Source organism: Giraffa tippelskirchi, chromosome 9 (assembly GCF_054371585.1).
Source record: "Giraffa tippelskirchi isolate mGirTip1 chromosome 9, T2T-mGirTip1v1.2.pri, whole genome shotgun sequence".
Lineage (NCBI taxonomy): Eukaryota > Metazoa > Chordata > Mammalia > Artiodactyla > Giraffidae > Giraffa > Giraffa tippelskirchi.
This window is the reverse complement of record NC_137283.1, coordinates 158,744,313-158,771,644: the sequence shown is the minus strand read 5'-3', so window position 1 is coordinate 158,771,644 and position 27,332 is coordinate 158,744,313. Positions and strand designations below refer to the sequence as shown.

General features: G+C 38.1%; 1 protein-coding gene across 6 annotated transcripts; it reads right to left on the bottom strand.

The window, feature by feature from the left end:
* Positions 1 to 730: 730 nt before the first annotated feature.
* On the bottom strand, positions 731 to 27,298 carry WTAP (WT1 associated protein). 6 transcript variants are annotated; one of them, XM_081530188.1, is made up of 8 exons: positions 27,074 to 27,298; positions 18,645 to 18,682; positions 16,802 to 16,857; positions 13,541 to 13,599; positions 12,106 to 12,233; positions 8,393 to 8,571; positions 3,338 to 3,492; positions 731 to 1,989 (listed from the first exon to the last, which is right to left on the bottom strand). In XM_081530188.1, exons 2-8 carry the CDS (start codon positions 18,672 to 18,674, stop codon positions 1,406 to 1,408), a joined length of 1,191 nt encoding a protein of 396 aa, XP_081386314.1. In that variant the 5' UTR covers positions 18,675 to 18,682; positions 27,074 to 27,298; the 3' UTR covers positions 731 to 1,405. The 6 variants fall into 6 exon arrangements, with proteins under 6 accessions (XP_081386314.1, XP_081386313.1, XP_081386318.1 ...); XM_081530187.1 differs by lacking the exon at positions 27,074 to 27,298 and adding an exon at positions 26,775 to 26,948; XM_081530192.1 differs by lacking the exon at positions 18,645 to 18,682 and having other exon boundaries at positions 16,802 to 16,894; positions 27,070 to 27,298.
* Between the last annotated feature and the right edge of the window lie 34 nt (positions 27,299 to 27,332).

The following is a 27,332-nucleotide window of genomic DNA, read 5'->3' as shown; positions in this document are numbered from 1 at the left end:
CAAAATACTTTGCTTTCAGCAAAAATCATACTTCATCTCAACCACACATATGAAAAGCTATTTTAGAGCCATTCCATTCCACAGACCTTGATACTTTAATTGGAGAATAATTGCTTTACAATTTCTATTGGTTTCTGCTATACAACATGAATTAGCTATTAAGTATACATATATCCCAAGTATACATATATCCCCTCCCTCTTGAGACTCCCTCCCAACCCCAACTGGACCTTGATACTTAAATGTTTAAAACATGACAGGAAATGAAGGAAACTGTCTTACTCCTTTAAAACATTTCACCTTCATTCTAACACTCCACACTGTTATTACATAATATTAGCAGATGTTATCAGTACAAATCCGTATAAGTGGACAATATTTTAAAACACCATTGACTACACAATACCTAATTACCTGAAATCATTTCACAAAACCTACTTTTTCAATTAAAACCTAACAAATACTTAGGTCACTATTTCCTTCTTTACACTTTTCTGAATTTTCAAATATTTTAACAATTATCTGTACAAGTCAGGAAAAAAACAAAGTGTAGTCTTCCACTTCCATTTCCCAAAATAAGGGATAAATTTTTTTTTAATTAAGTTCACAATTAAATTTATGCATGGACTTAAGTTCCACTTTTGTGGTATGTGGAAAAATGAGTAGACATTCAGCTATTCAATGAAAAGAAATGACAAATGCTAAACACACACAAAAAAACCAACTAATGTAAGGAGTTACAATAAAAATCTTTATTTAAGTTTGGTCAGTACAGGTAGATATACTGGAGTCACAGAGCAATATGCATTAACAGGATACGACAATTCATAAAAACTGAGTAACTATGCACACAAATTTCTTAAACATTCAATCACCTAAAGAGAAAATGCACAGATGTATGGTGGGAAAAACTGTATCTAACACTGAAACTACTATAGGACTCCTTCAACAAGTCCAACTTTTAGTGATAAAACTACTGTACTGGGCAAACTTGGCAGTCATAAACCCACATCTACTCGGACAAGTCTGAATGGTGCATAAGCATAGTAACAGCATGAGTAAGAATGCCCTCACACAGCACAGGTTCTAGGGTAGACACAGACTCACACAGACATCACTGTGTTATACTTTAAGGAAAGAGTTCCATTTACAACTTCACATTAACTCATATAAAAATAACCTGACCCTACACAAAATGTCCTTTTAGCAACATTCAAAGTAATTAACTGTTACAATTTCCAAAGCGGCAGAGGTATTGAAGCAAAGAAAAAAGGAAAAAAAAAAAAAAAGAAAACCACCCACAAAAAAGGCAAATTGTGACAAAAGTATGCATTAATTAACTGGACAGTATCCTCTTCCAAATTAAATGACACTGTATAAAAATTTGCTGGAAATTTTTTTTTTTTTACAAAACTGAACCCTGTACATTTACACTTGAGTCCAAACCATTCTGAACGTGGCGGGAACCCGCAGTTCGGTTACCTTTCCCACTCACAGTTTTCTCCTCTTGCGGGTCATGATTGGAGTCTGTGTCATTTGAGTGGTGTGTGAGAGAGTTTTCACTGCCCGTGGGAGAGTCTACACTTTCATACCCCGCACTGAGTTGGTTTACGTAACTACTACCTCCTCTGCCAGTTCTCTCCTCCGAGCTGCTGGAGGCCTTATTCCCATTCCCTGGAGAAGAAGGAAAGTCATCTTCGGCTGTGTCCCCCTCCCTGTGAAATCCAGACCCAGACGTCCTCTGCCGGGAGGAACTGCCATTACTTGGTCCGTTGGCCAGACGACTGCAGTCTTTACCTGTGGCCTCTGCCTGTCCTACAGGCTCAGAAGATGTAGTCCTGCTGGTACTCGGGCCTGGGGCTTGAGACTGCTGCTGTTGGTACTGAGCCAACTGCTGGCGCGTCTCCTTCAGTTGTTGCTGAAGAACTAGAATGGTACTCTGCATACCCTCTACTTCTTCGTCAAGTTGAATGATGAAGTCATTCAGTTCTGTGCAAAGGAGAGTCAAACCTACTTTAATATCTCTTACAATATATTTAAAAATACTTCTTAGTGCCTGCACAAAGCTAGGCAGTCAATAAATGTTTAAGTAAACAAATACAATTCTAAAATCACAAAAGAATATTTTAAAATTTTGCTTGGATTTTTAAAATAGCCATTCAAGAACAAGTTTATTTGTGAGAGAAAGCAAAAGCCTGAATATATACAAGCAACCAAGTTTACAATGATCCAAACTATCTGGCCACATAAAACTGGTTACAGCCCACAAAATCTGTTCCATGTTTGTTTGCCTATGGGCCCACAAGCCTGGCCCCTTACTCCTCACCCTCCTAGCCAATGTTCAGCTCCACAGCAGGTGTAGTCCCTGGGGAAGCCCTTGATTCCAACACTCCAAAGAAGCCTATGCTGTCAGCAAGGATTATTCCACATTCAAGAACAAAATTCAAAAAAAAATAACTCTTGAAACTGATAAAAATACAGATGTCTATAAAGTTCTAAAAAGGTCTTAGGGTGGGGGAGTTCCTTCATTACTATATAAAAACTCCTATTTACTATATTTACAAATAGTAAGAGCTAAGAACCATCACTTTGAAAAGGCAGTTTTAAAGATATTGACTACTGACCTTCTTTTGCAATTAACTGCAAAGTTGCAATTAATTTAATATTTAGAGAGATCGGCTGTTTTTCTTCCTAATTTTCCTCTCAAAAGAGAAAGAGCATGCATGCAGCTGTACTAGACCAGTATGGTGGCTGATAAGTTCCATTTCTTTGGGCAAATAAATATTACATCTTATTCACTAAACAGAATCTATTTATTTCTTATTTTTGGCCATGCCTCGCAGCTTGCAGGAACTTGAAGTTATTGACCAGGGATGGAACCTGGCCCAGGCGCTAAAAGCACTGAGTCCAGACCACTGGGCCACTAAGGAATTCTTCCACAATCAATTATATATTTTTAGATCCCTGGACATGGCCAAATATTTCTACACTTACAGAAATCGGCTAAGTGAAGATATTATCCCTTTTAAGCACTGAATATAAATTTATATAGCTACATAATGCCTTATTAATACAAAAGCTCTTCTGTCTTTCCAAACCCCACCCCTAAAAAATAAAAACTTATGAAATTTGCACAACAAACAACTGGGGGGGAGGGGGAACCACCACTAAATTACATGGCTTTGTTTGTTGACTCAACTGGAAGGAAATATTTGACTTATAATTTCATAGAACCACTGGTAGAGATTAGCATATACAGACTCTAATCTATAATACTCATGCCTGGCAGTTTTAAAGCCAGTGCAAAGTTAACCAAACTTTTCAAAAAACCCCTTACCATCCTGACTGCTTTTAAGCTCCTCACTATATTTCTTCTGTAAAGCCAACTCTGCTTCAAGTTGTGCAATACGTCCCTGGGACAGCTGCCTTCCAAGCTCTTGATTCTCCTGGATAAGCATTCGACACTTCGCCATTAACTTTTTGCCTGTTTGGCTGCAAAGGAAAGAGCCATTCATCACAAAATGAAGACAAATTCTTGACAACCTTCTTTGTTTGAAATTATTACAGCAACAGATATAACACATACAGAAGATAACTCTATGTCACAGCAGACGCCTGCCTACAATTACCATCTTCTTTTCTGGACACATCCATCTTGTACATTTCAGTATTCTGCCAATACAGCAGCAAAGATAAAACCTAAAGAAAAAGTACCTAAGTGGCTACTTTCTGTTTCTATTATAATTGATTCTGAAATCTTTTATCCCAAATTATAATTTGAAATAGAAATAGACCAGTTATTTGACACACATTTCAAATGTATCAATAAAATTCTAAGGTACTTAGCTTTATGGAACAGAAAAGTTCTTGAAAGGGTTAATGCAACATCAACCACAAATGTAAACTTCCACCTAATATATAAAATCAGTACCTATAAATACACAAATGAGAGTAAATTCTTGCTAGACCAGTGTTTATCAGGATGCCTCTTAACAGGCAGTTCCCACAAGAACGTTTATTGCATTAAGTGAGGCCTGTTCAGTAATTGTTTTTAAAAAGCCTCAAGACTATTTCTATTTATCAATCTCTCATTTATACGATATATATATATATTTTTGAGCTGTCTTAAACTGGGATATAAGTTTTTGAAATACTGATATACAGTAAAGATTTTATTCATGTTGAAAAGATTATCCACAGGACACAAAAATAAGATTGGGGTTACTTAGCATAAATAATGCAAATATGTGAATATCTACCAAATTAGGACTGCCATACTTTCTACATGCATACATACAGCAATTGCAAAAATCAAGGTTCATCTTCTATAACTAATAAGGAGGAGATGCATTGTGAAGTAATATATCGGGCAAATCAAAGCCCATTAAAAGAACAGTGTCAGCAAAAAAATTTTTTAATCAGTAAGATCATTCTGAACTTTATCATAAGACTATCAAATTGTCCCTTTCCAAGTCTCAAAGGTAACATCACAATTGTATGCTTAAATCAGAACTCTTTAAAAAAGTGATCATTTCTATTGTTAATGCTGACTCAAAGAAAAGCAGTCAAGTTTTACTGAAACACTTATTGGGGTTTGTGATGCAAGTTTTCTTTTATCAATAGCACATGTTTTAACCCAATGTGATTCAAGTGCAAGTTTGTGATACATTTTCCTTACACAAATCTGAAGTAAAACCTGGTGGCTGGTGGTGGTGGTGTTTAGTCACTAAGCTGTATCTGACTCTTTTGTGACCCCATGGACTGTAGCCCACCAGGCTCCTCTGTCCATGGGATTTTCCAGGCAAGAAAGCTGGAGTGGGTTGCCATTTCCTTCTTCAGGGGATCTTCCCCACCCAGGGATCGAATCCACATCTCTTGCATTGGCAGGGGATTCTTTACCACTGAGCCACTAGGGAGGCCCCCAAACCTGGGTTACTATTGCAACAAAGGAGCCTCACATGAAAACGAGTTAGCATGTGGGAAGGGTTCCTTCACTACATGGCAACTTTATTAGCTGATATGTTTGTTGCTATTACAGCTCCAGATTTCCCATTTCCTATTAGCATCCTCAGACTTTAGCCTCGACTGAATAAGAGTTTAGAAACCAAACGAGGAATTAAGAAACAGGCACCATCATCAGAGACAGTGGCCTTCCTTCCACTTCACTGCCTATGCTCCCCCAACTCTGTTTTCTTGTGAAAACATCAGTGTTTACCAACTAACCTGAGAAATCTTTTATATCAATTTTTTAAACAAACAATTGTGAAATCAATAGAGCAATTTGTGACCTGACTTAAACCTCATAAAAAGTACCAAATTCTAATGCAAAAATATTTCATTTATGAAGTCATGCCTTTTAATGCCTATTCTAAAATAATCCTATCACTTCTAAAATGATTAAAACAAATCTTCATTGAATCTTTTCTTTAAACATTCTGTAATTTTACGCCACTTTACTATGTCGTGTAAAATGTGTGTTGTGTTCATTGTATCACAAAAAACGGTAAGAATCCAATTTTAAGAAACTTGGCTCTGGAGTAATTTTTTTTTTTAATTAAAAAATATTCTAACCCGTTGCTAAAAATCAAATAACTCACAAAGAACAAAGTAAAAAATAATTTAAGAGAAGGAACAGACACTGTACACTGCTTTGTTATCAAGGGGAAGGGATGAGGGTATTCTGAAGGTGTACACATAAAAAACTAACTGTTTATAAATGCAAACTGAAAACTGTCAAAATTCTGCAACATCTCCTTGTAACTATTCTAAAATATACACACTGTCACATGTATGAAATATTTTAACTAAAGTGGACAACTTAATTCAGGGGATCATTCTCTCACAAAATTTAAACAATGAAAAAGTGAAAAACAAAACCCACACAACCCATTCTATCTGAATTATTCCAGACAGTATTGATTGAGCACTATTTGTTTCAAATTAATGATGTAGTTATACCACCCAATGAACTCTAGCTTATAGTTTACTTTTTACAAAATTCCATTTATAGGTGGTTAAAATAAATTAATAAAATGAAAATATTATACAACCATTAACAATGGTAAGTAACCTAAATATACTAAAAAAATGGAAAAAAAGCCCAAGGATAAAGTGGGCCTGGGGAAAGTGATGCTACAAATCATCTATATGAACATATGCATGTCCGCATTTGTTTAAAACCAATACACATATAATTATTGTATATGCATACAAATTATCTTGATACCCAAGAAATTTAAAAATGGTCTCTATTCCTGGGGAAAAGAAAGGGGAAGGGGAATTTCACCCAGGAGTAAAACTTATTTTACACCTCTACTTTTCTTTACGCTGTTTCAATCTTATACATGAGCATGTGTTATCTTATTAATTAAACGTTTTTTAACAATAAGAAGAAAAAAACCCACCTCAACGTGACTGTTACTTAAGTGGCAAAGAAAAACGCTTGGCTAAATTTGAGTACATAATACCTTTTATGAATTATCTCTTGACCTAATGAAAATACGTAGGCCATTTCTACTGTGATCTTTAATGGCATAAAATATATACAAAAGCCTTAATCCGGGTACAATAAGCTAATTTCAAACAGATGTGGTTACTTACCCTCCAACCCCCACAAACAGTGAGAATCTTAGGAGCGGGATTTCTTGCTGTGAAGGCACACAAACCACTTCTTCAACCCACCCTCTGCCCCACAATCAGTTCCCTCAAGTACAGACATACGAGATACTTACAATTGATTGGAATGATTAAGAGAGAACTTAAGTCACCCTTGTTAAAACTGCACTTAACCGTTGGGACAATCTGGAACATTTTATCTTCCACTCATCTTAGACTCCATTATCACCAAGTGAAAATTCGAATTGGTGACTTATAGAATGATCTGACGAAAAAATTCACCTCCAGGATTGGATGGAAGCATGAAGAAAATAATGCCTCATTTGTCTAAATGAGCAAATGAATTTGCTAGAAATGATCACTATACTTTTTTTTCAATTCACAAAATGTCTCACTTAGGCCAGCCCACAGTTCCAATATATTCTGTCCCCAATCTTCTGGCAGGCACCCTGTAAAGCTGTCCCACATTAATTTCTACTGCAATATCCTGGGACAAGGTGTCAAAAAGCAATAAGTGTCAAGTCTCTTTGTTTTTTTTTATGATACCAGCTGGAAAAAAGTAGGTCTTTAAAAAATGAGACACAGAGCCTTTTCCTTCACTTTGAAGAGCACAGCAACAATTTTTTCGAAATCAATCTGCTCTCCACAGCGCCCCCCAATCAAAATGTTAAAAGTACAACAAAATCATCATAGTAATCCTTGAACTTAAAAAAAAAAAAAAAACAACTATTTCAAGGCACATTTAATTTAATATCAAGAGTGCAATACAAAAGGCCCAAATACAATGAAGGAACACATTCCCCCATTAACACCAACGACAATGCTCTTTCAACATGTGCCTGTTGAATGGAACGGGGATTTAATAAATTTCACTACTGAAAAAAATAACGCAGTGAGTCTCATCACAGCCAATATCCTTATACAATCTAGTTGTGAAATGAATGTTTATAACGCTTCAAAACAGTTTAAAACCTGAAGTTTGACACCACACCTTCATGTTTGTACAGTCCTCAGTAAGATTATCTACAGTATTAGCAACCATTCAAAGAACAAATCATTGAGTAAAACCACATTGATTTAAGGCTCAATCAAGTAATATAGAGCCCCAAAGGAAATGGTTAAATAGATGAACTACTTGTACTGACATCTATTATTTGATTCACTCATGACTATTAAGTTGGTTCTTAGCAAATAAACCCTTTAAAGGCAAAATCCACCTCATTTGAGTGTGACCCAGAAGTTCAACAACAATCACGAAGTCCACAGTCTTATTGGCAAAACTGATATACAGTGTCTCTAAGTCACTATGCTCAAGGTTAAGAGCGATGCATATTCCATCTTTACATTTACTGGAATTTTACATGTTCAATTCATGGTTTTAAATCTCTAGGTTTTCATTCCTCCAAACTGTCTGAAGACACAGTGTGCCACAGACTTAAGACTTCTGTTTCTCCCTCTATTTTCTTCAAACAGAAACATTTCTCAAGTGTCTACATGTTCTAGAAGGGGAATTTTTCGGAGGTGGCCACTTCTTCGGAATAGTCCGACGCCATCAGGCCTCTGAAGCAAGGGGAGGGGGAAGAGAAAAAAGCTGAAACACAAGGTTCATCTGGTAAGTTTTACATTAACCTTTACAAGCTGGATAGTATAAGAATGTGGCTTTTTGGCTCAAAAAGTCTGAGTCTTGGTGTGGAAACGAGTACGTGGCTGTCCCACCACAGCTTTCTCGCAGTGGGACTGTCAGGGAAGTCTTGACTGGGGAGTATGATTTGTTTACCTATCAGGCGTAAACTTCCAGGCACTCAGTTCATTTTGGGCTTGTTCCAGTTTGTCTTTAGTCTGTTCCAGTTCACTTTTCATTTTTAGGAATAACAAGTTGATCGCTGGGTCCACCATTGTTGATCTCAGTTGGGCAACGCTAGGCTGCTGGACTTGCTTGAGGTACTGGATCTGAGTCTGTGCAAAGCAAAAAAAACCCCATTACTACCAAATCAAAGGAAACATACCTAAGAAGATGAGATAAAATCCCCTTCTGTTCACTGGTTTACCAACTTGCTTACTAAGCCCCTCTCCCTTCTATCTTAAAATCCTCTTAAAAAAAGTACAAATTAAGAACAACTATTTAGGAATTCCCTGGCAATCTAGTGGTTAGGACTCTGTTGCTCTCACTGCCAGGGCTTGATTTCAATACCTGGTCAGGGAAGTAAGATACCACAAGTCTTGCAGCAAAAAAAAAAAACCCTCCAAAACAAAACAAAAAAACCCACAAAAAAGAACACTCACAAAACTATTTAAGGTTATCTACGTAGGAAAAAAGGCCATTTGACTGCATTCCATATTTGGAAACCTTAAATGTAAGGAGACTACATGTTGGCAATCAAAACAGTACCAAAAAAAAAAAAAAAAACCCCACTGTTGTATTTATTTAAAATGCTGATGCCCACTGGGGGAAAAAAAAAGGCAAAGTTTAACATATTAATTATTTAAGAGTATAGTGATTTACTCATACAAATCTGTGCTTTTGGAAAACTGTTCCCTAACATTACACCAGGTACAAGATTACAATTTAAAACATATTTGCATTTCTAAATTTAAAAATACACAGTACTTACATATTTACATGAGCTGGCATTACACCTTTATAAATAGCATCTTAACCCAAAATTAAGCATATATTCACTTTTTTCCCCTCCAAGCAGATTTGAATCACAGCATTGTAAAGCTGGAAGGTGACTGACCTGGTCCAAACTGCTTAGTTTTGAGAGATTAAAGAAGCCAATTGTTCAAGGACACAGTTTGTTCAATACCAGTACTGGAACTAGAATTCTTATTCTCAAGCTTCCTGACTCACAGTCTAAGGCTTTTCCCACTATACCAAATCCCTCTACTTATATATGAAACCTTCAATTTCAACTCTGGTTGTACTGTTAGCACAGTTTTAAAATATGAAATACAGTTTATTAGCATTAAATGCATCACTTTCTTCACACCCAAAGTAGATCAGGTTCAAGATCCCATTCCATTCTAAACCTTAAACAGGATTAAAAATAACATTTCCTAAACAGCTATTAATGTCTAACATAAATTTAGTAAAAGATACAAATATACTAAGAGGATTAGGCTACACTTAATTACTACTTCACCAAGCAAACAGAACTAATTTTCTTTCTTTTAGCTTAAGGAATTTTAAAAGTTTACAAAATGAACTGCCCTCATCTGCTACTATAAGCTTGCCATTTCCTTCTGATTTTTGCTCCTGCTGCCCCTTCTGCAAAACCTCACTGTGTTCTAACTGAAAGATCAGTTAAGTGCTTCAGCTGGGATATGCAGAGAAGAGCTGTAAAAAAAAAACAACAACAAAAAATGTGGCTAGGAAGTTAGGTTCTACTTGGAAAAAAATCTTAAATCTAGGTTGAGATGACAGAAGGGTGAAGAGGCAGCACCAAAGGCTTAGATTAGGAATAAAATGATCACAACCGCCAGTGTATATGGGATGGCTGTAGAATCGCTGAGGTGAGTCAACAGCACATACTGTCCAGGTAAGCGATTAAGAAGTGCCTGGACTAGGATGTCAAGAGTAGGGAGGACTTAAGAGACAGAAATCAAGACGCACTGGTTTTGTGAGACACTATCATCAACACGATCCACTCACACTACCTACCAGGTGCCAGCATTTGGAAGGTAAGATCCATCCTTTGAATGTACTAGCATCTCGCACAGTGCCGTGTCAACAGGGAAACCTAAAACTATTAGTGAGTAAAGGGTTGAACCTAGAATCCTAAATATCACAAAAAGAAAGAATTAACTGGTTTTGGCACTCGGCACTTTAGTAGTACTACTCATGCCATTAGATATGAAAATCCCAAGAGGAAAAAAACTGGAGGGGTGTTACAGAAAACAAAAGCCCTTATACTGAGAATGTTGTTAAGACTTCTTTGAACCAAGTACCCAAGTTAAAAAAAAAAAGCCAAAAGAGGGAACGCCAAAAGCCAAAGTTGGGGAAAGTGAAGACATAAGAGTGATGAGAAAGAGAATTTTCTTAATACAATGACCTTACAGAAAAAATGTAGTGGCAGTGAGGATGGAAAGTAACTGGTAGAAACAAAAGGAGCGCTGAGAAGATAGAGACAATAAAAGAGGCTACTCTTTTCTTTTGCAAAGTAATAGGTAAAGAAGTCATTTTGAAAAAGTGAAGAAAGAGGGACTGAAGACTTGTGCAAATGTGGACAATGTCTACACAGCAAGAATCAAGACTGTGATTAAGTCTTAAAGAACATTTTATTGGTGAGAGAAGGAAAAGAAATAGAAGTGTACCCCATAGATTATTAACCTCCAATGACCAGAATACTGCCTTATGCATTACATTTTAATAACTTACCTATCAAATGGAGAGTACACAAAAAATTCAAGAAAACTGCAGCTTTTAAGATTAGAAACAACAGGGAATTCCTTTGTGGCACAGAGGTTAGGACTCAACATTTTCACAGCAGGGGCCTAGGTTCAGTTCCTGGTTGAAAGTGAAAGTCGCTCAGTTGTGTCCGACTCTGTGACCCCATGGACTATACAGTCCATGGAATTCTTCAGGCCAGAATACTGGAGTGGGTAGCCTTTCCCTTCTCCAGGGGGCTTTCCCAACCCAGGGATGGAACCCAGGTCTCCCACATTGCAGGTGGATTCTTTACTAGCTGAGCCACAAGGCAAGCCCAAGAATACTGGAGTGGGTAGCCTATCCCTTCTCCAGTGGATCTTCCCAACCCAGGAGTCAAACTGGGGACTTCTGCACTGCAGGCAGATTCTTTACCAACTGAGCTATCAGGGAAGTTTGATTCCACAAGCTGCGTGGCATGGCCCGAAAATGAAAAAAAAAAAAAAAAGTAATAAAAAACAACAGGGATAGAGCTGTCTCCATCTTATGTAACTTACATATACAAACACTAAAACAAGGGCTAAGGCTGTTGAAGACAAAACTGAGTCTAAATTCAACCAGGGTTAAAGGATCAAATACGTCACTAGATTTCAGATATATGCAGACATGGCAAACAGTACAAATGAAAGGTGTTAACAATTAAAAGAAAACACAGTAGAAATTGATACTTAGTTTTCTGTAGAAAGAGATAAAGACAGCAAAGGAGAAATTAATGAGAAAGCCTGCCAAGTAAAATGGGTCAATGGTGCTTATACTCTCAGGTATCATGTCACTTAAAGCTATCTGAACCAATATACTAATTCTCATAAATTATGGAGATTTCAGAGAATAACTTAAACTTCTGACTTCTTGGCCACAAAAAATTACTTTAAATCCAATGATGAGAAGTTATCTATTAGAATTTTACATTTAGCACATTGAAGCTCAAAACATATCTACCTTAACAAAATATGCATGTATAATTAGTATTAATTATATAAAATTAACAATGTGAGTTAACACACGAAATAATGTGAACCAAAACCCAAACCCTCATAAAGGCTTAAAACATTTGAAATACTTACAGTACACTCTTGCATCTCTTGCTCCTTGGTTGCTAGTCGCATTACAAGAATGTTTTCCCTGCGTGCAGATTCTTGCTGCTGTTGCTTTAGTTTTTCTTCAGATTCCCTTAAGCCAGTTACATCATTAGCTGATGATTAAAAGGAAAAAAATCCCAAAACATCATGAAACATAATTTCAAGATCAAACTGCATTAACCAAATGAAAAGTTCTGACTCCTTTTGTCAAGGATAATAAACAAAAGCCATGGTAAAAAAATTCAAGTCTTTAGTTTCTATCCTAAACTGAACTTTTATGACAACAAATTTCATTCCCGATCATGAGTGCTTTTTCAAGAGTTAGTGGTGTTAAACTGGTCCACAACCACTTAATGCTAGATTTGCTGGAATTATGCTGTTATAAGGAATTATGTTATAAGGAATTATGCTGTTATAGTCTAATCTGTTCCCCAAAAAGACAGGAAATTCCATTATTTGCATTTGTTTATACTACAAAGTATTCACAAAGTCCTGATTAGTACTGTTTAATCTAATCAATATAAACATGCCCATAACTGCACAGCTAATTATTACTTTAAGCTTTCACAGGGGTTTCCCTGGTGGCTCACTGGTAAAGATTCCACCTGCCAAGGCAGATCTGGGTTCAATCCCTGGGTTGGGAAGATCTCCTAAAGTAAGAAATGGCAACCGACTCCAGTATTCTTGCCTGGGAAATCCCACTGACAAGAGGAGCCTGGAGGGCTACAGTCCATGGGGTCGCAAAAGAATCAGACATGACTCAGCCATTAAACAACACTATTCACAACTTCTATGGATTATACCATAATTATACAATAATTGAGATTTTAAAATGTTAATCTTTCTGAACTTGGAAAACTGTACTGGTTTTTACACTCGCAAATAACATGTTACTCTAAAACTCAGTGAAAAGTGACAAAGACTAATATGGTCTAATATTATTAACTTTATTATTTTCAGTAGATTTTTGAAAAATCCATAAATACACAGCTATATCCTATTGTTACAATTTAAGCTATTATAAATTTAACACCGGTTGCTTCTACATTTCCCCTTCTAGAGTAATAACCCATGCTTCACTTCAAATTTTTCTGTGGAAGGGCTACATCAAGGAAAGTTTCAAGTAGTTGTGAATTTCCCTATCTGTGCACTCTCAGAACCTTGTAGTTCAGTTTGAAATCATTCTATTGTTAAGATTACTGTATGTCAGTCTTCTCCAATGACTGTGAACTCTTCAAGAAGAGAGATCATGTCTCCTTCATCTTTCTACTTCCTAGCACCAAACACAGTGTCTGGACATAGGTCCTTAATACAATCCTTGAATAAAAATTACTTAGTAAAACCAACTATCCTGTGCTTATAACAACAATCTAAAAGGAAATATTCACATAGTCCTTAGGAAGCTAAAACTCAAACTTACAGTTGAGATCTGTGTACTTGCCCTCCAAAGCTTGCACATATGCTTCATACTGTTTCCACCTAATACAAAAATTTAAAGCCACATTAGTTATGTTTAAACTGCTTTTACTAAATATACTAGAAAATCACATCCATTAACTTTAAATACTAAGAATTCCACTGTGTAGATTTTAATGTCTCTCCCATTTTAACAGGGGCTTCCCAGGTGGCACCAGTGTAAAGAATCTGCCTGTCAATGTAGGAGACACACAAGACTCCAGTTCAATCCCTGGGTCAGGAAGATCCCTTGCCGTGGGAAATGGCAACCCACTTCAGTTTTGTGCCCGGAAAATCTCACGGACAGAGAAGCCTGGCAGACTAGTCAACGGGGCTGCAAAGAGTCAGACATGAATGAGTGCGCATGCACACACTTCTATTTTAAGATAATTATAAATCTAGTTTAACCCATAATAAACCATAATAAATTAGTCACTTTAAAATTATTCCTTCTTGAACTTATAGGCATTAGATAAATGGAAATACAGAGAAAAGTGTTCTCTCCTGAGAATATAACAAGAGGTGTTCCCATGAGTCAGATTACACACCATACAGGACAGTGTGTATCACTGATGTTCAGCATGATGCCTGGATTATAAAAGGAGAGTGAAAAACTTACCGCCACTTTTCAGATATGCTGTCCACCTCAAACAAAAGGCATTTTAAAAATGTGCCTAATTTTAAGGGACTGAAGATGATCTCGGCTCTTATGTGAAAGTAGCATGACATTTCTCTCAAAGTAATAAAAAAGGGGGTCTGTCCTTTTTTGTACAGTATAAAAAACAGAACATACTGTTTTGCATAAATGTCATATGCTATCTGGATCTTTCTTCATTACATTCCTCTACCCTCAATATATAGACTTTACGACTTCCTTGGTGGCACAGTGGGTAAGAATCTGTCTACCAATGCAGGTGACACGAGTTTGATCCCTGATCCATGAAGATCCCACCACCTCGGAGCAACTAAGCCCATGGGCCGCAACTACTGAGCTCGTGCTCCAGAACCCGCGTGCTGCACGCACCTAGAGCCTGTGCTCCACGTGAAAGAAGACACCACAATGAGAAGCCTGTGCACAAAACTGGAGAGTAGCCCCCGCTCTCCTCAACTAGAGAAAGTCTGCATGAAGCAACGAAGACCCAGTGCAGCCATTAAAAAAAAAAAAACCTCTCAGGGCTTCCCAGGTGGCTCAGTGGTAAAGAATCCACCTGCAAATGCAGGAGTTGCAAGTTCAATCCCTGGGTCAGGAAGATCTGAAGATCTTCTGGAGAAGGAAATGGCAACCCATCCAGTATTCTTGCCAGGATAATCCCATGGACAGAGGAGCCTGGCAGACTAGTCTATGGGGTCAGATACGACTGAGCGCGCGTGCACGTGCACACACACACACTAGTTGCTCTAGGCAACTATTGCAGATAACAAACTTTCCCCAGTCTAATGTTTAAGCAACTGCTCCAGACAGTAAGCTGTCTGCTTCCTTGCTTACTGAAGAAGTATGTTTTCAAGCTGCTATTCAGTTACACCTAATCAAAATTTAGATTTTAGAAAATATTTTTATAATTTTTAAAACCTTTGAGAAGTTATGAGATTTATAAACATTGTAACATAATAAACAAAAATATTCCATAATATCAAGCTAATCTACTCTATATAAAAACAAAGCCAAGGGCATGCTTATTTTTATGGCCTCTACAACAAAGGTCACAAGGAGGAGTTCATTCAATGTTTCAGGATGAATAAAGATGTTTTATGGAGGTTAAAGTAAGATTTTAGAAGACAAATACAAAAGCTCAACTGCAAACATCCTTATCAAGAAGATAGGAAAAAACCTACTTGAAAGTCATAACCATACCAGAGACAGAAAGAGAACATCAACACATGAATAGTGTATCACGAGCATCTACATCAGCAAAAAACAGCAAGAGTAATTTAAAATACTAAGTATTTAAATTTTATGTGCAGGAATATAAAGGTATGCGATAGGAAAACTATCCTATGCATGAGATGATGTCAAAGAAAGATAAAGAGCATGTCCACAATAGAGGAGCTAAGTAGAACGAGGGTACCAGACTCTTAACAAACAACGGAGCGTGTCACCTGCGTCTCCCTATTTTGCATGTGTGTGTGCTTAGTCACTAAGCTGTGTCTGACTCTCTGCAACCCCACAGACTGCAGGCTGCCAGGCTCCTCTGTCCATGGGATTTCCCAGCAAAAATTACCACAGTAGGTTGTCATTTCCTCCTCCAGGGGATGTTGTCGACCTGGGGATTGAACCTGTACCTCCTGCACTGGCAGGCAGGTTTTTCACCACTGAGCCCAAATCATCTTTACTCTCCCCCCACTTCCAACCTGTTAAATTTACTCAGTTCAGCAAGTAAAAATTCCCTGAAATTTCTAGAGGAAAAAGTTCAATAAACTTGCAGGCTGCCCTGAAAAGCATTAATTTTATTTTTATCTAAAAGTTATTTCAGAAAAAACTTGACAGTGATAAAATGAAGAAAGAATACATTTAAGTTATAAAACACAAAACATGCATGATCCCATTTTCTGATTTCTTACGTTTAAAAAATGAGTAATATAATGCTGTACTTGACAGTCTGCTTTAGTAAGACATTTATAAGACAACCACAGAAATTCGGAGCTGGATGTCATCTTTAAAAGTAATTTAATCCAACGCTTTAAATTTGCAGATAAGAAAATGAAAGATATAATGGTGACTAAAGTCACAGTCACAAGACAGATTAACTTCGCTTCATTAGTAAATAATGTATTTCTTTCATTAGAAGAAAATCCTTGAAGTCTACAACTTTTCCACATGTTACATGGAAAAGGGAAAAAAACAAACCAACATCAAAACAAGTCTATTCATTTGTTAAACTGAAAGCTTCCTTAGAGCAGGGTCTTTCCCCATACCAAGTTATATACATGAAGTACAAATGCTTCTCCAGTTACGAGTTCTGAATATGTGTCCTCTACAAGAAAAAAAATTCAGGTTACCTGTCAGTCTAGAAGTTACCCAAACTAGTGCTTTAGCTCTTTAAAGTGTTATGCTTTCCCCAATGTTTATACAACGAAGAAACAGGCCATAGAAAAAAGTGTATTAAATGATTTGAAGATGTGTTAACATTAAAAACAAAACAGTATCTGGTATAAACACTACAGTATAAAATCACAACATAATGTTCTATAGAAAGATTTTTATATTTTTGATAAAAGAATATTTTACCTTAGAATTAATTCATCTCGTGCCATAACTTTGAAGTCTGTTTCACTAAGTCGAACCTATGAAGAGAATTAAGATATAAACTAAGTGCTCTTTCTGAAGTTTTAAAACAAGTAAATAAAAAATTAGTGGCAATACCAAATATTGAGTGAAGATGCAGAGAGACAGCGTTCATACGTTGCTGCTGAGAATGTAAAATGATACAGCTGCTCTGGAGGTAATTTGATGGTTTCTTTTAAAACTAAAAATGGATGTTCCATACAACCCAACATTTGCACTCTTAAGCACATATTCCAAAGAAATGAAAATTTATTTTCACACAGAAACTTGTATAAAAATGTTAAGAGCAGCTTTATTTGTAATAGTCCAAAACTGGAAACCACCCAAATGTCCTTCAACAGGTGAATTGTAAACTATGATACCATGAAGTACTATTCAGCAATAAAAAGAAACAGACTGCTGGCATATACAAATTAGAGAAAGCTCAAGGAAATTATGCTGTGTGAAAAAACTAAAAGGATACTTAATACAGCATAATTTCACGTATACAACATTTGTGAAGTAGCATAATTACATAAATGAAGAAATGATTAGTGGTTGCCAGGAGTTAAGAATAGAGTAGGAGGGGATGGATGTGGCTATAAAGAAAGGAGTGGCATAAGAGAGGCTTGTGGTAATGGTTCAGGTAATTATTTTCGTTGCAGTGGTATTTACATTAAGTTACAGGTGATAAAATTGCACAGAACTACACACACACAGAATGTACACGTAACTGGTGAAATCTGAGCATGTGGACTGTACCAGTGGTTCAAGCTGCTGGTTTTGATACTGTTACACAGGATGTTAACAATGAAAGAGGCTGGGTGAAGAGTACACAAAACCTCCCTGTACATTTCTCTGCTGCTTACTATGAATTAATAATTATTTCAAAACAAAGTTTTTAAAAATGAGAATATTTTAATAAGATGAAACTGCTTTGTAAATTGAGAAATATTGTTTTCTCTAGGCAAAAGACTATAAAGCTGAAGAACCTATCCTAATATAAAATTCTTTTTAATTTCCCTTATTAAAACATTTTTCTTCATAAAAACGGTTCAAATTGTAGCATTTGCCACAATGTAAGTGTTACTATCAGAAACAAAAGAGGGAAAATCACTGTAGCAGCAGAATATATTACTAAGCCTAACTGAAAGCACCCAGTAACTCTCAGATTATTAAAGCACTTGACTTTCTAGGATAAAAATTTCTGTAACATTTACTATCCAATAAATGGTTCACTTAAATACTCACTGGTTAGTAAGCATATTCTTGCTTTCCCAACTGCATTATAAATTCCTCCTATAAAGTGTTATTCCTTTGTAACCTCTTTTGTGTGTGTGTCACAGTGCCTAAACTGAATTAACAAAGGAAAATAAAACAAGCAAAGTGAGACTAAAAAATAAAACTTCAGCGGAAAAGGTAGAATTGAGCTGGTTTTTTTTTTTTTTTTGAAAAATATAAAAGTGGTTTTGCATTAAAACCAAAGGGATTTAAGTTAGGAAGAAAAAGAAAATAAGTAACTTAGAGGATCTTGTAAAATACTTTCCTATTTTGACATTATTTGTAGCTACATAGCTGGAAACAGTCACATGATAAATATTACAGGTAGATCATGGGGATGCTACAAGTTTTCCAAAGGCTGAAAATGTTCTTAATCTACATTACATGTAGATACAATGTCTCACACATATACCCACAATGCTATATAACTGACAGAAAGCAAGGGGGAAAACAAGCAAACAATATGGACAGTCCTTTCAACTCTATTATTCAAATAAAGTGCTTAAAAACTGATGAGAAAGCAAACCTTTTTGGGAAGAGGTTCTTCGTTGGTCATCTTGAATCCTAGAAAAAGGAGTAAAGAGAAGAATGTCAACTGATTTTCTTCCAGTTAAGGTGGAAACAAAATATACTGGCTTTTACAAAAGAATTTATTACTGAACTTAGTTATGACCAAATCATTAGGTTATTTTAATTAAAACACACCTTTTAGATGAGTTTTAGATTTACAGAAAAGTTACAAAGGTATTACAGGGTTCCAGTATACTGTGCACCCAGGTTCTCCTTTGTTAACATCTTACATTATTATTGTCATTAGGTTTTTATTTTTTCTTAAAGAATTCTCTCATAAAAAAGTCGATCATTCTTTGCAATGTTGCCACAAAGGACTGGAAGAAATGCAATTTTTCAATGCATTCTTACAACTGCCCTGTGAAAGACAAATCCTGCAGCAGAAAGGACAGATCTGTGCTGAAGTCAGACACTGGCCTCAGGCAGTACCCCAGGCATCTTGTTTAAAGGATACAGAAGGGTAATACCAGTTGCTAAGCCTTGCCTTTTACAAATTTAATATTGTTACAGTAAGGTCAAGTTGATCACTGTCATGATAATTCACCACTATACAATGCAGGAATGAAGGTATTTACACCTTAATAAAAATATTCCTATATTACTGACATTATTTAACTTCATGTCACAGAATAATTTGTATCTCAAAATTAGCTTCTTTGTTATTCCTAAATATCCCTTCTAGTAGCAAAGTCATAAATGTCCCCTTATATCTTAAGCTTTCTTTTTAGTTTATTTTACTTACCCATACTTATTACAAACTCTGTAACTATTACAAAGTTAACCAAAGAGAAGTAAGCAAGTTATGGAGATGTGATGTACAGCACAGTGACTATAGTTAGTAACACGATATTATATATTTGAAAGCTGCTAAAAGAGTCAACCTGAAAGGCTTCATCACAAGAAAAAATTTTGTAACTATGCACGGTGATGGATGGTAACTAGATTTATGAGTGCTTCTCTTGCAATGTATATAAATATCAAGTCATTATGTGGTACACCCAAAAATAATGTATGTCAACAATATGTCACATCAGTACCTCAATAAAAAATAACCAAAGAATCTAGAGTATAAAACTAAGTTTTAAAAGCTACTTGACTTTTAGTAACTATTTGAGATTCCTCAAAAGGAGATGATCTTTACTACCACTTTTTATATTACATACAATCCCAACTCAAACGTCAAATATTTTAATCATACTGTCATTAAACCCTGCTTTTAAGATTAAGTACACTGAGTTGAAGAAATCAGTACATTTCAGAGAAAAAAAAACTATTAATTATGCCATCAATTAACTGGTTTAATTCTTCCCTCTTTGATGATCTTGTCATTGGATGTAATGAATAAAAACCTGAGTATGTATCATTTGCTTCTGAACTGATGTAACTGATCAAGTCTCTGTGACCAACTAAGATCTATGAAGACATGGCTGTGTTTCTACTTTTTAAAAATCAGTATTCTTTCTCTTTAAACTGGCCCCTGCCTACTTTAGGCCCCTTATCACCCCGTTTATAGTCTCTGTTGAAAGTTATAGATAGCTGCTTAGTGACTATCCTAACATGATTCTAGTAAATCCAATCATGTGGGAAATAAACCCTCACTGTGTTTAACACCAGAGGCCTGACTACCTCTATTTTAGCATGGTTTTAATGTGCATTCATTCCACTAGACTGCAACCTCTTTGAATCCACATGTCAAGTTTAACATTCCCTTGGAACTCCCCATTTGTCCAGAGCTAAACAGTAGGTAAATATCAATAACACATTTAATTTAAAAATTCAAGAAAAACTGTGCCATTTGAACTTTACTAGTATACAGTCAAAGCTATGGTTTTTCCAGTAGTCATGTACGGATCTGAGAGTTGGAACATAAAGAAAGCTGAGCGCCGAAGAATTGATACTTCTGAACTGTGGTGTTGGAAAAGACTCTTGAGAGTCCCTTGGACTGAAAGGAGATCAAACCAGTCCATCCTAAAGGACATCAGTCCTGAATATTCATTGGAAGGACTGATGCTGAAGCTGAATCTCCAATACTCTGGCCACCTGATGCAAAGAACTGACCCACTGGAAAAGACCCTGATGCTGGGAAAGACCGAAGATGGGAGGAGAAGGGGATGAAAGAGGATGAGATGGTTGGATGGCATCACCAACTTGATGGACATGAGTTTGAGTAAGCCCCGGGAGTTGGTGATGGACAGGGAAGCCTGGTGTACTGTAGTCCATGGGGTCGAAAAGAAATACGACTGAGTGACTGGACTGAACTGAAGGTTGAGCACCGATGAATTGATGCTTTCGAACTGCGGCGCTGGAGAAAACTCTTGAGAGTCCCTTGGACAGCAAGGAGATAAACCAGTCAATCCTAAAAGAAATTAACCCTGAATATTCACAGGAAGGACTGATGCTGAAGCTCCAATACTTTGGCCACCTGATGGGAAAAGCTGCCTCACTGGAAATGACCCTGATGCTGGGAAAGATTGAGGGCAAGAGGAGAAGGGAGTAAAAGAGGATGAGATGGTTGGATGGCATCACAGACTCAATGGACATGAATTTGAACACACTCAGGGAGACAGTGAAGGACAGGGAAGCCTGGCATGCTGCAGTTCATGGAGTCGCAAAGAGTTGGACATGACTTAGGGACTGAACAACACAACAACAGTATATAAATGTGTACTTATATGTCCCTATTCTGTATATATAGTAATATACACATTACTATACATAAAACAGGTAACAGGTAAGAACCTACCATATAAGAAAGGGAACTCAACTCAATACTCTGCAATAACCTACACGGGAAAAGTATTTTAAAAAAGTGGCACATGTATAACTGATCCTTTTTGCTGTACAGCAGAAACTAACACAGCATTGTAAATCAACTATACTCCAATAAAAGTAAAGACAAAAACCAAAAATTGTGCATACCAATCGCTTGCTACCCCTCATATCAGGCTTTATTTTTCTTCTCAACTCTTATCACAAGCTGACATTTTGTATACTTATCTGTCTACCCCAGGGATAGAATAAGCTCCATGAAAGAACTATTTCATTCACTGCTGATGTCTCAATACATAGTGTGCACTCAAATATATGGTAAATGAAAATATGAACAAATGAATCAGCTTCATTTACTATTTAAACTGTAAGAGTGAACTAAATAAGACAACTAATTTTCCCCTCCAAATAAGATGACCATACTGTGAAATTTTGAGAATAAACTCAATATAACACATACTGTGAGTTCTATGATTGATAGCTTGAAAACAGCTAAATTTACCACTATGGAGAGGTAGTTTACCTATCTGGTTACTAGGCACCCTAGCTACTCAGAATTTTGGTTATAAAACAAAGTTTCATGGATGATATTCAATATAAATTACAGTTTAAAAAACTAGTATATGCTTGTACAATCTGATACTTCCCCCAGGTTTATTTGTTCATTTTTTTTTTTTTTTTTCTCCCCCGTCCCTCCCCGCCACCCTCCCAATACAAGCCACGGCCTCCGCAGCGGGGCCGGCCCGGCTCTTCCAGCAGTTTATTTGTTCATTCTTAAAACCATGAGCTTAATTAGCAACAAATAAGCTAATCTGGGAGAAGGCAATGGCAACCCACTCCAGTACTCTTGCCTGGAAAATCCCATGGACTGGGGAGCCTGGTTGGCTGCCGTCTATGGGGTCGCACAGAGTCGGACACGACTGACGCGACTTAGCAGCAGCAGCAAGCTAATCTGTCTTTTAATGGATATTTAAAGGGCTGGTAAACACATGAAGAAAGTTCTAGTAACTCCACTTTTCTTGAAGAGGGTGCAAACTTTGAAAACAAAAACCAGCAGAACCTCTGGGCCTCACTTTCCCCATCTCAAAAAGGATTACCGCTGCCAAAGCTCAGAATTACTGTGCTATTTTCGAAGACATACATTGGTCTTTAGTATAGTAACTGACAGAAAACAAGCATTTTGTTAGTTTCCTTCTTCCCACTGGAGAGAAAAAAGCCACCACAAAAAAAGACTCCATCACTCCTTCTTAAAGATTCTAAGAAGGAGAAAATTGGCAAGGATAAGATCATTAACATGCTCCTGTTTCTAAGCCCCACTGCAGCCCTTACTTGATGGCCTCCAATTTTTAGAATTCTAAACAGTAATTTACACTTCTAACACTAGCTTATGTTCTTTTTTAAAAGTTTGACACTTGGTAGAATTTAATTACACATTGTTTAAAGGATATCTAGACTTTCTTTATAAAAATAAATGTCTAAATTTGTTATGTAAGTCAGGAATAAATACAGGTTTTGTACGTATGTTTGTGTTTTGTATGTTGACTCTCAATCACAGATCATTTCACAGGTTATGGAATATATGACTTGGGAAATCAAAGCATTAGCATTTAGTAAGAAATTGCTCCCTTATCTTTAGCTGATGAAAAGTCAATCTTGGCTTGAGATTCCATGATATACCACAATAGTTATATGGACAATGTGACAAAAGGTAAATTAGAAACAAACTTAAAATTTAAAAGAATCAACATTCAATCAAAACAGAACATGATTCTCAATTCTAACTTTCACGTTACACGTGCTATAAAACTTATTACTCCCCAAGGCAATTTTTTTCAGCACAAGTGGCAAGAACAATAACTACCTAAAGTTAATGCTAGATTCTTAAAGACAATGGATATGCCAGGTTCTCAGAACAATCTATCAGAAAAATAGAATGACTGGAAATATCATTTGGGGTTGAATCTTGAAGGGAAAAAAAATGAATATATACCTAAAGCTATGAATCACTAGCTAATCCGCTCAGATTAAAACAGCTATTAATTTAAAAACTCGGAGGTTAGGATCCCAAATTTAGTGCTTCTCAAAAGTTGGTACCAATGAGGACAGGTAATTCTTCCATTCCTCCATCCTCAATAATGATCAAGCTTTGCAAACTGGAGAACGCAGAAAAGCAGAACAGAAAAAAATTAAAAACTGACCAATTTAGCTGCCCTCAGCAAGTTAAAAAAGACTGACTAAAACATGGTTTCAAGTTTTATGTAAAGGTTTGTTATCCATGTGGATAACACAGATAATATAGCTCAAGTTTAGAATGTCAAAAGTACCTTCTACTCTTGATGCCTTTACACTGAGAAACAACATTATGATGGTTAAGTTCAGTTCTGGTTGGCTAGGTGCCTAGCATCTCATATCCCAGGGCTTCCCAGGCTCTTAGCATTATGATCCTAAGTCATGAAATCCTGTGTCAGGAAGATCCACTGGAGAAGAGAGAGGATACCCACTCCAGTAGTCTTGGGCTTCCCTTGTAGCTCAGCTGGTAAAGAATCCACCTGCAACGTGGGATACCTGAGTTCAATCTGTGGGTTGGGGAGATCCCCTGGAGAAGGGAAACGCTACCCACTCCAGTATTCTGGCCTGGAGAATTCCATGGACTATACAGTCCATGAGATTGCAAAGAGTTGGACACAACTGAGCAACTGTCACTTCACTCAACAAAGTAGTACCAGATGGTGTGGGCTTCCAAGGTGGCGCTAGTGGTAAAGAACCCGCCTGCCAATGCAGGCAGACATAAGAGACACAAGTTCCATCCCTGGGTTGGGAAGATCCCCGGGAGGAGGGCATGGCAACCCACTCCAGTATTCTTGCCTGGAGAATCCCAAGGACAGAGGAGCCTGGCAGGCTGCAGTTCATAGGGTCGCAAAAAGACACACCTGAAGCGACTTAGCACGTACCAGATGACACAACTTCAGTAACAAACCAGTACCTTGCTGAAACTAATCATAACTAAATGCAAGAAACTAATAATCTGACACTGTACTAACCTAGGCACAATAGTAGAAAGGGTACTAGCTAGCAATTGGAAGACCAGCTTTTCTTAACTTCGTAATAATCAGTCACGTGATACTGAGCAAGTCATTTTCTTTAGATTGCAGTCTCTAAATCAGCAAAGAGGATGCCAATTTTGCCTGCCTCACAAAGTGCTACAAATCTCAACGCATTAAGTACCATAAAGATGCTTTACAAATATATTTCAAATAAAATACTAATATTAGCATAAGAGAATTTTAACGTGCACTTAGTAAAAATCAAATTCCACCAACTACATTTTCGAGTTTAGAATGTTTCTTTATAGCACTGAGTTCTAGCCTGATGCACCACCTTTATATCTAATGGGATACACTGTTAGAGGAATGCTGAAAAGTTTTGTTCTAGTAAGCTTAGCACTAGAATATATTTAAGCCCCAGGTGGCTCATCTACCTGCAACGCTGGAAACATGGGTTCAACCCCTGGGTCAGGAAGATCCCCTGGAGAAGGTAATGGCAAACCACTCCAGTATTCTTGCTTGGGAAACTCCATGGACAGAGGAGCCTGGTGGGTTACAGCCCACCGGGTGGCAGAAGAGTCAGACAGGACTTTTAGAGGCAGAATAGTGGGAGATAATCAATAAAAACAAAAATAAAACCAAATACTGTCTAGGTCTTGTTTTGCTGAAGGATCCAACAGAAAATTTTTAGGAAAAATTTTTTTCAAGGGCAAGATAATGTTCTATTGTATGAAAATGATCAAGACCTCTAAAATAAACAATATTTCAGGGAACTATGTATTACATATATACATACTAATGATGAACGGAAGAGACTCTGAGTGCTGTAATGGACTGGACAAACAATTATTACAACTCTCATCTTCAGGCCATAAGGCTATGAATTTTCTGTATTACACCAACTCATTTCTGACAAATACTCAAAATTCAAACAGGTGAAGTTCTAAAAATTAGATGAGTTAAGTAAAAAAAAATAGCTGTGCCTGGGATACACTTGATTATCATTACTTTTGTCGGTTGGGACTTAGAAATTTAGGTAGTTTGCCTAAGCTCTGCTACTGGGAAGTGAAAATACTGATCACTTAGCTATAGCTAACTGCTTAAGATAATATAAGATCTGAAAGAATTGTAGGAATACAGCGAAACAAACCACTGAAATGTAACCTCATCTTTATCACAAGCCGCACTTTCTTTCCCCAACTTGCCTAATCAGACGATACTAAATGACATATGTAAATACGTAACATTTAGGCATCCTGAAAAGATTTTCACAATAGTTTTTTTTTTTAAAACGGGGTTTTAAATGGCTACAACATGTTTATCTGTTATACAAAACTTTAATGGTCAAAATTTTTAAGTAAAACATTGTAGTCACTCTGCTATACACCTGAAACTAACACAACAGTGTATATCAACACTTCAATTAAAAAAAAAACAAAAAACGGTAGAATTTGTGGTGACAGACCTGTGACTTCCATTTATCCTCCTCAGTGATGGAACTAAATTCTGAAACAGAAAACTAGATGAACTCAGGGCCATAACATGCTCGTGGAAATATTTTTCTACCTTTCTCTAATCTCGGCAAAAGGATCACTTCTTCCCTTATGAACACGGTTATTACGGATTTTAACCTATTCCTTTGGGATCAAATATCCAACCTGACTTCATCGAAACAAACGTGGACATTTCTCCACTACGTGTTCCGCACTGACTAGAGAAATACGGTTTACAGGGATCCAAGGCGAGATTTTAAAATTTCACGAAAACCTCGAATTCAGTATTTTTTTTTAGTCAGAAGGCATGCACTCATTTAAAAATGGAAGTCTACAAGACAACGCAGCTGCAGTAAGAAGCTACTGCGCGATGTAAAATGTGCTCCACGGACGCGGCTTTCCTCCCTTCAGCTCGTCGGTGCCGCCAGTCCTCACGATCCTGCCGAGGGAGGTGGGGGGGAGCCCGCGAAGCCGAGGCGGGGACGGGACGGGATGGGACGCGCGCTCCGAGGGGGCGGCCTCCCGGCGTCGCCAGCCCCGCGGGAGCCCACCTCGCCCCCGGCTCCCTGAGAACCGAGGTAAAATGGCCTCGAGACGGCGGAAGTGTCGTCCCTGTTAGCGGGCAGACGGCGGGGCTAACAGGAGGCCGAGGGGCCCGGGAACCCCGAGGTCGCCTCCTGCGCTCAGCTGGTCCCTTCCGGGGCCGGGCGGCCGCACCTCAGCCGCCTGGGGACCCGGAGGTCCTCGCCGCCGCTGCGGCCGGCGGCGACCCGCACCTACCTCTCCGCACGGAGGCCGCGCCAGCGCCCGCCCAGTCACATAGGCCGACCCCGCGCTGTCCTCTCGCCGCCCAGGCCGCCCGATCGCGCCGCCGCCGCCGGCTCCCGCGCTCCTCCTCCGCGCCGCAGCCCCGGCGCTCCCCTTTATTTGCGGGTCTCGCTGCCACAAAATGGCGCTGAGGGAGGAAGCGAAGCCCCGACGCCCCACCCCCTTCCCGCTCCTCCCGCCGCCCCGCCCCGCGCCGCCGCCGGCGCCCGCCCGCTTCCCCGCCCCGCGGTGTTCGCGCCCGGCCCACTCACCGATGGGTAGTGTCTCCCGGACGGGGTCGCGGCTACCCTCCCGCCGGGCCCCGCCGCGGGGAGGAGAGGCTAAGGGAAGGCGCCCGCCGGGAGGTCTGCAGTCGCTCTGGAAGGAGCTGCGCCCGGCGGCACGCCCCGCGGCCGCTAGAGCCCTTGCAAGCTCGCCGGAGGGTGGGGGGGAAAGGGAGGAGGGGGCGGGGAGAAAAGCCGGCCTCAGGGAAGGGCGAGCCGCGAGGTCGCAGGTCAGCCGCGGGGCATC

Bases quoted from the DNA above. Each gene is read 5' to 3' on its own strand.
- WTAP (XM_081530188.1), bottom strand. From the start codon at position 18,674: ATGACCAACGAAGAACCTCTTCCCAAAAAG. The intron at 13,600-16,801 runs GTAAAATATTCT...TTTTTGTATTAG, and splicing joins CGAGATGAATTAATTCTAAG to GTGGAAACAGTATGAAGCAT. The intron at 3,493-8,392 runs GTAAACAAATCA...TTTCCTTTGCAG, and splicing joins TGGAAGTTTACGCCTGATAG to CCAAACAGGCAAAAAGTTAA.